This window comes from Cornus florida, unplaced genomic scaffold (genome assembly GCF_030987335.1).
Source record: "Cornus florida cultivar Cherokee Brave unplaced genomic scaffold, ASM3098733v1 CherokeeBrave_3.0.0_Hap2_Chr05, whole genome shotgun sequence".
NCBI lineage: Eukaryota > Viridiplantae > Streptophyta > Magnoliopsida > Cornales > Cornaceae > Cornus > Cornus florida.
The window spans coordinates 46834849-46846236 of NW_026775575.1; the positions used below are offsets into that span (position 1 = coordinate 46834849).

The following is an 11388-nucleotide window of genomic DNA, read 5'->3' on the forward strand; positions in this document are numbered from 1 at the left end:
GTTGTGCAGTTTTCACTTTTTTAAGGGGCCATTGTGCAATTAATGAAAGTTGTTACAAAATGCCTTGTTTTGAGCTTGGATCCTCATACGGGATTCATTTTTACTTTTTGTTGAGTCGAGTACTCTTAGAATTTCCTTCTAGTTGTTTTCCTCCAGTTTCAGGGTTTTTGACCCCGGTTGCCACCAAACTTGTTTGAAGCATATCTCTTTGCTCGGGAATCAATTTTTGACACTATTTCTTCCATTGTTCATTTTTTATTATTTTGGTTCTTTTTCATTCACAGAGTTTTGCCGTTTGAGCGCGCTTACTCAAATTCCACTTTTCCGGACCCGGCGGGGCCCTTTCGGGACACTTTTAGGGTTTTTCTATAAATAGGAGGCCTTAAGAGAAAAAGTCAGATTTTTCTCTCTCTCTCCTCTCTCTTGGCCAGCAGCCATGGTAGCCAAGGGGCTGCCACCCTTCGTCTTCTTTTTCCGGCCACTTCCCTTTGTGTAAAAAGGTATAATGCCTTAGTGTTTTATGTTCCCCTTGACGTGCTCTACCTTTCTCCTTTATTAAAATCCGTTTTTGGCTAATTTTTGAATTCGGGTTTGAGGTCAAGTTATGATTTTGATAGGGCTTCCTTGGGTTTTAAGTTCATCAAGTTGTCCCGAGAAAATCCCGAAGTTTCATTATTTCTTGTATAAGATTTAAATTTTATAATTGTCTATAGCTTGGAATCAAATTGTGGCATGCTAGGAAATTAAGTCTTGATGTAGTTATTAACATATATTAAATTGGGTGGATTTGAATAAGTATTGAGACTTTTATTTAATATTTTTCTTTGGTAAAAGTTTAATTCACATGGTCGTAACTAGCATGAAATTGATTTGTAATGTGATATTAAATTAGGCCTTAGTATCTTCTTTAGCATATGTAAATTTGAGAATATTTGAAATTGATTTAAAATCTAGAGAAAATTAACTAATTAGTTTAATTAATTTCATTTTAAGTGTTGCAGTCACTTAATTGGATTTTTAATTTGATATTGTTGAAAACCATGCTATGTCCCTTAGCATATATTAAATTGAGGCCATTTGGAATATATTTGAAATCTAGAGAATTTAATTATTTTTATTTAATTAAATTTTTTATCGAATTGTTCCATGTATTTAATTGTGTTGTAGAAGTTATTTCTCTATTTAAATCGTGGATTTGCACTTGTTGTATAATCACTTGGTTATATTTTAAGCATTGAGCAACATTGTTATTAAAATTATATTCACGAGAAAATGTTTTCAATATTGAATATAATGCAGTCTTATGCAATGAAATGTACACCTTGTAATTGATATTATATATGCCATTTTAGAATTAAAACTCTAAGGCATGGATTGTGTGGTTTCAACTTACTTGTGCATGGAAGGTGATTTCATGTATTATATAAATTATGTATAAGTTGTGAACTTATTTGATTTATTTTGGAGTCTTGCGACATTGTTACAAGTGACATAGCTAGAATTTGGCTCTAGTGCGGGAGGTATGAGTTCTACCCAATTGAGATAGTACGTACTAGGGTGGTTTTCCCAGCAGGTTAATGCCAGGAATAACCATTGAGTTCTCGGCGGAAATCCGAGATTTGATGTCCAAGTCTTCCATATTTGTTTTCATATTCAATTCCAAGTTGACAAACAATGTTTAATTGTGACTTGTGGTTTTGGTTATTGGCGATATTAATGTTGTTAAGTACACTTAAGCCTTATGATTTTAAGGAATCATTGCAAATTTTGATGTTGTTAAGTACATCTATGCTTTATTGTTCAAATGTAGCTTAGGAATGATCTTATAGATTTATTTGGAACATAGACGTTAGGTGGCATGACCCACTTTGGTTGTTTTCGCATCTTAGATTTCAAGTTGATAACCTTGAGAATCTATATCTTGTAACTTTGTATAGCATGTTGTTATGTTATTGAAATTGCATGAATCATGTGATCTATGATAGAAATGATCTAGAATAGCTTAGGATGCTCCCTGAGTCTCACCTTTGACATAGACATTAGGTGGCATAACCTTTTGAATGGTTTCATGTTAATGTAAAAATCTATAAGAAATTGAGTCGATATATGATCATTCCCAACGAGTAAACTTGTTTACTCACCCCGAAGTTACTGGGGGTATTGTTCAGGTACAGGATTCAAGATTTGGAGATCTACACTTGCCTTGGGGATTTGGAGATTTGATGTTTCTTTTAAAACATTCTTATTCACATGCAAGTGTTAGCATGTTTAAGTTTTGCTTATAAAGATGTAATACATAACTAGGTTCAGTATGCCATTTTTTTTCCCTTATAATATGTCAAGTGTACTTAGATACACTATTTGGAACCTAATTGATATGTATGACATGAGGCCAAGGGCCACAAGCTTTAAAGTTCAAGTGTAGGCATTTAGATTCTAAGTTTCTCCTTTGAAGTGTAATTTTTTCTAACTTGGGGGTTTGGCATGTGAATTGGAGTAAAAGTTATATAATGAGGCTATAGGCCATTGTAACACATTTTAATGTGTAAAGTACACTTGTTGGCCTGCTTACATAACTTAAAACCTTTGTTTTTGAACCAAATCATCATGGGATTTGAGCCTTGGGTTAAACCTCAATGTTCTTGGCATGTAGTAGGTCTTCCAACAGCTTTTTGAGTCATTTTGGTCATCTAAAATGTTGGTTTGGTCGACCGATGGCCTTTGGGAAAGTCATTGCACAGTAAAAACTCATTTCCAGTAGCCTTTTTCACTATTCAAGACCATTTCGGTCGACCGATGGCCTATTTCGGTTGACCGATGGCCTAATTTGGTCTACCGAAACAACCTCCACTTAAAAACATATTTTTAGCACAATTCTTGTCCATTTTGGTGGTCCAAAACTCTAGTTCGGTCGACCGAAATAGCTCTCATTCAGCTGCTTCTTTAGTTTTGTTTAGCATTGTTATTTCGACTTCAAATGGTCATAACTCTTTCATTTTTAATCCAAATGGGGTGATTCTTAACCCTAAATTCATGGATTTTGAGTTAGCTTTCCAATGATATCAATTCCATACTTAGATTCAAATTACAATGGGAGTTATTCGTATTTTAGTGAGGTAGTGTCAGTTTTTACTTTAACCGAGAAGGGGCATTTTTGTGGGATTCTTGGCCAATGTTCTTGGAACTTCTTGGAATGTTGTGAAATAATTAGGTTAGGATGTATTCACCTTTTTTGACTTATTTAGAGTCAAGTTACTCCTTTTTATTCGTAATTGACCATTTTGCCCCTTGGTTAATAGATTTTGCCCGTTTTAACTTTTGTTTCCGCTTTTGCTTTCTTTGAGTTCCGTGACTTCATGGAAGGTCACATTGGTATCTTGAGGATGATTTTTATCTCTATAGACTTTGGTTTTATCTTTTGTTTCTGCATTTCGGATCCGTTATCAGATCAACTTTCTGTTCATCACTCACGCACCGGGTTGAAAAACTTAGGCCTTCAAACTTTGGATAGCATGCTTCTATGTGGTTTGAATTGTATGGAAGATGTGGTTTATACTAAAAATGATCTAGAGTAGCTTAGGATGCTCCCTGAGTCTCACCCTTGACATAGACGCTAGGCAGCATGAACCCCTTTAACATGTTTCACCTTAAGGTGTTAAAATTGTAAAATGCTAGGTCGAAGCATGCTCATTTACTACGAGTAGCTTTATGTTACTCATCCTAAAGTTACTGGGGATATTTTTCAGGTACAGGAATCAAGGTTGAGATTCTCACTATGCTTGGGCGATTTGTGAACTTGAAGGTTCCATTTTTGTAAAGGTTGGCTAGAAATGTCATTTGTAGTCTTATTTGTCAAATGTGTATATTTGATTCTAAACTTGTAATGTGTGCCTAAACACACTTTTTGATTCTCATTTTATGTACATGACATGAAGCCAAGGGCCAAACTTCCTTTGAAATTACATTTATGTCATGGATGTTAAATCTTGCCTTTAATGAGAATATATGAAAAATCATGCGTTTTAGTATGTTATTTTGCACCAGAGCGTGCATTGTGTGTGAAATTCATTCATTAGTATTCATTAATCATGCATGAAGTGTGGACAAGGGCTAAACAACATTTTGAAACCATTTCATAATTTTGAGTTCCAAGTTTTCATTCAAAACTTCATTTTTGTCATTTTGGCCGTTGGGGGTCGTATTTTGCATCGGCGACATTTTTAAGCCATGGACCATTGTAGCACATCCTATTAGGTAAGTTACGTTTGTGTGCATAATGTTTTCATGAAAAACTTCTTCTTTGGTGGAATGAGCCTCTTATGGACTCATTTTGCAACTTTATTGCATAATGTGGTCTAGGGGAATTTTGGGATTTTCCTTTGGGAAATAAATTCTAGTCTTAATATAGTCACTTGGAAAACGTGATTTTAGGGGGGGTTTCTTCTTCATGTTTTTCCAGAAAATGTCATCTTGATACCAGAAATCCATCGCAAAGTTCTGCTTTCTGTTTTCCATTTTAGCCGCTTTTTAACTCTCATGACCTGATTTCATGGAGGGGCATTTTGGGCATTTCACAGTGAATTTTTTTTCATTTTATTCCATGTATTCACATAGAAAACTTAATTTTGAGGGGGTTTTCTTCTTTGTGTTTTTTCAGAAAATGTCATCTTGGCCCTCAAAAACCCATTTTTTGCCAGAAAACCCCTGCTGCCAAGTTTTGGTTGATTTTTAGCACAAAGTATATGGGTGGTGGATTCTCCTGACTAGTTACATGTGCATGGGCAGAATACCGAACTCACTATTTTTGCCTTCTAACCAGTTAGGAAAGCTTGGCAACTGGTTAGATGTTCTTGGGTAGGCGCTTTTTGACCGTTTTGCCATTTTTTTTTTTCTTCCGTTAGCCATATCTTCTTCCTCCGGACTCCGAATCAAGTGATTTTTAAGTCTAAGTTTATTAATTTTTCATTGTCTTTCCAATGGTGTGCTCGGTAGCACCCACTTTCATGTTGGAAATGAACATTTTTCCCCTAGGTCCATTCTTGTCCATTTTTGAAGCGCCACTTCCGCATTTGTTTTCTTTGGGTTCCGTGACCTAATTGAGTGTCACATTGGTGTCCTAGAGATGCGTTGTATCTCTAGAGACAATTATTTCATCTTTTGCTTCCGTATTCTAGATTCGTCATCAGATCTACGTTCAATTCATCACAGGCCCCACTGGCCTAAAAACCAAGGCCGTCACACAATAAAAGTATTACATGCCAAATTCTCACTAATTATCTAAACTTTTACATTTCTTATTATTCTTTAGAGAATATCAAGCACATAAAATTTAGGGGGTAATGTTTATACCATAACTATCTTCTAGTTGGAAAGGTTGTCATGGCCAATTCCAATGGAATGATGATATTTAATAAGGATGCAATCATGAAGCGACATGTGGGGTCATTAGAGAAAGCCATTTGGAACAAGTAACTACATATGGACACGTATTAACCAAAAAGGGAAGCAGTTACCTACAGTTGGAAAGATGTGTGACTTTCTAAGTGGACACGTGGCTGACAAAGAAGGAAGTAATTTTCTACAGTTAGAAAGTTGCTGCTAAATAGGACACGTGTCAGCCAAAGTGGGAATCAGTTACTTGCAGTTGGAAAAACGTGTGACTTTCCAAGTGGACACATGGCAGGCAGAGAAGAAAACAGTTACCTACAAGTTAAAGGCAGTTACAGGCAATTAGGAGATCGTGGTCCATTCCATTTGGCAGTTTTAGAATGTGGCTAGAAGCCTTCAATTGGAATTGAACCACCAAAACTACTCCTTTAAAGTTGCAATTCATGGGACATCATGTTCTTACATGTGTCAGTATTATAAGAAGCTAAGGGAGACATGAGACACGTGGCAAAAATTAGAGGTTCCACGTGGCACAAATCAGACATTCCATTTGGCACAAATCAGACGTTCCCCTTGGAAGCATCTTAACAATAGATGGAACTGCCACTGGCTATAAATAGAAGACTTGGACACAATAAAAAGGGATCTTCACACAAATCAAACAATTCCTTTTTTCATTTACACTTCATTTCGGTTCATGCACTTTATCTTTTCATAGTGTAATCCTACTTTTCAAGCACTTTAATTTCAACACTTGTATTCAATTCCTTTAATTTCCAGCACTTGTACTTCAGTTCCTAGTTTAAAGAATTTCAGACTTTCAATTCAGTTCATTTCAATATTCTAGCAGCACTTTTCAACAAGCATTTCCATCTTTTTTCCATTCTATCTTTCCATTTCCGAACTCCTTTTCCACAATAACAAAAAGAACCTTGCAAGAGTGGTCATTAATTCCAAGCTCTCCAAAATCGCCTAAACTTCAAGCCTCTCACGACCAGATTTGGAATATAGTTTAGCACTATTCTATCTCCACTGGATTCTTGGCGAATCCTGGTACGCCCGCACCTTCCACCTTTCCACCTGTAACAGACGAAATTTTTGTGGCCAAACATATTGTTTCTTATATAAGTTGATGCTTCTGCTATTAATGGACTCAGCTCTTAGTCTACTGCTTTTGTTAGCTCCGCTTCAATTGTTTTTTTGTCAACTTTTGATTCATTGTTGTTGCTATACTTGAATACTGGTTTTTTGCTATGTTATATTCTCCTTGTCTAGCTGCACATTGTTCTAGCTTCTAGCCGTATAGCTTGGTCTAGTGTAAGTTCCTACTGTTGTATTTCTCTTGTTGCCTCTTTTGAGCTGCTTGACTATTGCTTCTTTTATACCTCTATAACACAATTTATTTATACAATCTACCTTTATCGGGAAAAAAGGAGAGCATAAAATCTTCTTCTTTCAAACTCATTCCTACCAAGAAGAGATTAAATCATGAGGATGCTGCTTTTCTTGAATCAAGTTAGTTTCATGACGAGATTAGGGATGTGGTTATTGAATTTGATGTTAACAAATTCCCATATTCTAATAGATTTCCAGCTAGATATTTCCAACGCTTTTGGCATGTATTAAGTGTTGGGAAATGTGCAAGTTTTAAAAACTTTTCGAGGGATTTTGATTCATAGTTCTTGATTCATCACATAGAGGCAAGTTTTATGCAAAAATAAAATATGATGTATCATTCAATTAACAGATTGAATACTTACATCAAAGGTCTGAGTAAACCTTTAAATCTTTTCTCTAAAGTGAATGTTCTCACTTATTATAAATCTCTTAGCAAGATGTCTTTTTCTTGGATCTCTATCTTCTTGGTAATTGTTTTGCCTTTAGGAATCACTCATAAGCCTCCATGAATGACCTTGGAAAACTAGGTTTGTGGGAGCCTCCATTGGATGAGAACATTAACCCTAATTTTCTAGAGAGAAAATATATTATTTTTTCCTTCTTCCAAAAATCACACCCAAAATGTACATAGACCATCTATATATATAGGCAACATAAAGATAAGGAAAAGGAAACAATAAATCCTTCTCAATCTCTAATTCACATGTCTCAAATCTAATACGATTCCAATATCAAGTTGGGCTATGAGTGAGAATCCGTTGGACTTATTATTTTATTGGTTACAATGAATTAATAATTGGCCCGGTCTATGGACCTAATTCAATTAATTCATAAATTAATTTTTACTCCACTAAAAGAAATTAATTGAACTTCAATTAAATAATAAATAACCTCTAAGTCAATGTTGTACTTTAACCCCTCTATGCATAATTAGTTATCGGATAAATAAAGCCATTAATCCGACTGGTTAATTAATATATTTATTTTGGCACCTTTGATTATTTTCAGCTTGATCACAATAAAACATTTGTTTGATAAAAATAATAATTTAAATAAATAAATATATAATAAATCATTTTGTCTAAAAACACACGAATTTACTTTGTGATCAACCATAATCAATACAAAATAAATACAAGTAGTAATGATGCAAATATTGAAAATATAACCCTCTAACTATTAATTACATAATTACCCAAAGTGCTGGTCTAAGGATTCCGCCGAACAAATCAAAGTAGTTAATAATTAATAAAAGAGTCTATACTTCTCTCATACTTAAGAGTCAAATGCCATGACGGTGATAGGGAGTAATTGCATACAACGGCTCTCGCAATATATCTCAACCTAACGCGGATCTAGTTCAAGTCTTAATTAATTATGAGTCCATCCATAATTACTGATTATGAACAATTTATGATTACTATTTATATTCATGTATTGATCGCCACCAAATACATATATAAATATCTCTTGTAATCAAGTGGACGCTATCAATTCTATAATGAAGTGGACGCTATCAATTTTATAATGAATCGAAACATAATACATTGAATTCACCAATTGTATAAAGCATAAATATTCCAGAAACGTCAGGAACATATGTCACAATAATCCAAATGGGAATTTGCTGTGCCAGGCCATATAAATCCCAACATTAAGTTGATCGAGATATGGCAGCTACAGTATAATTCTATTTTGAAAAGTCTAAGCACCCAAAGGGTTTTAAAGCACCTCCACTGCTCTCATTCCTAAGAAACAGCAGGAGATATATATATATATATATATATATAGTAACAAGATTTCATATTATTGGCCTATCTCTGTATGCGATGTTATTTGTACAAAAATATTGCTCATATAGACTTGTTTTAATGTTAACTAAATTCGTTGGAAACAAACAGTCTATTTGTTGTGTAATAGGGACAAGGTTCAAGATAATATTATAATTGCTTATGAACTTATTGAGGCGATGTACTCATAAAAAATCTCAACCTCGTATATCATTAAAAGTGGATCAAGATAATTAAAGAGTGCATAACGACAGCTTGTTCTCAAACCTAGTAAGTGATTGTTTTCAAGCTGAAATGAATGTTCATCAAGGATGTCCACTCTCTTGATCACTATGAACTCTTCAATCTTGTGATTAATATTTCAATAATATGAAGGAACTAAAAGTGAAAAAATGAATGATAAAAATTAGTAAAGGCTTCTATGGAATATGGTATTAATAATCTCATTAATTTATACTTTGCAGATGATCAATTTGTCGTTGTTCAAGCCATTTATACCCTTGCAAATGCTGAAAATCACTGAATGTTTTGAGTTATAAGAACCTTAGTTAGCAAAGAAAAGAGTAGCATTGATTTTTCCAAATCTATTAAAAGAAATGTTTACTTCTTGAAATTTTAACATTTTTTTTTTCCTTTCTGTTTTTCCATACAATGTTATATATGTATACTTGAAGTATACTCTTTTTTCAGTATAAATTCCAACAAATTAAAGCTAAATTTACTAACAATAATCAAGACTTAACAGGGTAGCTAGCCTCCGCGGCAATGCCACAGATGCCTTTCTTACCAGCAGAACCGCGCTCCATCCTGATATAACCCCTTTCACCCCAACCAGTACCCCATGAATTCCTCACAAGCCAGTACTTTCTCCCACTATCAACTCCATAACCAACAACTGTCACTCCATGATTTAGACTTGTCTTGCAGAAACCCGAGAAGACCCCTCCAGAGTAGAGCTGAAACGCGTAGCCACTGGCATCAATTGCAACCGATACAGGTTGCTTGGCTGCTGCAGCTTGTAGGCTTGTTTCGTTGTTAGGAGGGAGCTTCACATAGCCACTTATGGTCACAGCATGTTGTGCTTCTTTTGCTTCGTTGCATTTTCCATCTCTTCCTACGTAAGGGTAGTTTTCTTCCGTGGTGATGCCTCCATTCCTTCTGATGAAAGCGAAGGCTTTGTCCATGTATCCACCATTGCAGCCTTGGTTCCCACTCCTCACGTCGCAGTCCACGAGCACTTGCTCTGATAGTGACACCAAACGCCCTGTTTTGATCTGGTTGATGCCTTCCACAGCTGCCACTGCTGAGAATGCCCAACAACTTCCTACATTTATCAATAGGTAAGCATTATATATTTCTCTCTTGTTTGGTTGATTGGAATTGAAAGAAATTAATGATCCGATATTCAGTGTAACAATATATACAATATATATAATGACATTACAGCTCTAATTTTTTTTTTTTTTTTTTTTTAACGGGTGACCTGTGCAGGTGTGTCTCCACACGGATCAGGTAAAGTTCGAATTATATTCGCGGGCGTTGCCCCCAAAATAATTGTTTGCACCTAATCTATCATGAAACCTAATGCTTCATGAGGCACCAAGATTCAAATATTTTCTAACGAGATCAACCCCCTGAGGTTACATTAAAGGTATATTCAGTTCAACTTAGTCAATCTTCAATTTTAATTATCAGGGTTATGGTGAGATTTGAACTCGAGACTTATTACTCTAATATAACAACAATCAACTCTAAAAGTTAGTTTTTAAATCTTCCAACACTAATCAAGTAAGAAGCATGAAAATAGTGTACCACATTGGCCTTGGTCTTTAACTGGATTCACAGCACCCTTCTTTCTCCAGTCCACGCTCGTCGGCAACGGCTTCTGATCATCATCTCTGAAGCTTTGCTCCTCATCACATGAAAGCCCGGTGTTCTCATAACCCAAGTAGATTGTTTTGAACTCCTCATTGGTCATGTCGGCGAATTCGTTGTCAACGAGCGTATAAGAAAGATTCTGAGAATTCACATAGTCAATGTACTCAACATTGGATTGGTAAATCCCAAAACGCCATTGATATTCGTCTCTATCTTTGTACTTTCTGCAATGTTGTTGGATCCACTTTTCATACCTTCTCCTCACAGGTGCTGGGTCATACCTTTGTGCTCTTGTGGGGATGCAGAGAATCCACAAAAACACAAGACTCAAGCAAGCAATATTGATCCTCAAGCTCTCCATTGCTATATATATATATAAGCTAGCTAGTTTGAGATTTATATATATAAAGGTGTCCAAAATTAATGTCTTATAAGTAGAGACTTTGTGTGAAGCACACATTTGCATTGGCTATGTGTATAATAATGTGACATTAAATAGGCTTTTGTTGATCTAGAATTTTTTGGTTTTGGTTGATCTTAATTGTACGTTGTCTTTGTTCATGCCCTTTGCACCTGTCAATTTCATCAAGGCAAGTCTTTATATGTATGGCTTTTGCTCAACCGTTTCTTGTCATCTTTCCTTCACGTCTTGTGCATGTGGATCAAGAGGGGTTGGCAATACAAGTGTTCAAGTGGAATAACTTCTTTTTTTGGTTTATTTATTAGTTTTATTGGTAATTGAAATATAGCTATAACTCAAATAACCTCAAACAATGATTGGTTGATGGGTTTGTTAGAATTGTCAATAATTATCCTCCGTGAATCACAAGTATGTTGTGTAGGGGAATTCAATCATTTTGGTAATTTTTGAGAGCTTCCAAACATTAAAAGTCCTCAATAAAGGACTTTTCAAAAATTATATATATATATATAT

The 11388-nt window shown here is 35.1% G+C and overlaps 1 protein-coding gene across 1 annotated transcript; it reads right to left on the reverse strand.

Moving 5' to 3' along the window:
* Positions 1-9307: 9307 nt before the first annotated feature.
* On the reverse strand, positions 9308-10815 carry LOC132309241 (ervatamin-B-like). Its single transcript, XM_059807565.1, has 2 exons — positions 10389-10815; positions 9308-9900 (listed from the first exon to the last, which is right to left on the reverse strand). Exons 1-2 carry the CDS (start codon positions 10813-10815, stop codon positions 9308-9310), a joined length of 1020 nt encoding a protein of 339 aa, XP_059663548.1.
* Between the last annotated feature and the right edge of the window lie 573 nt (positions 10816-11388).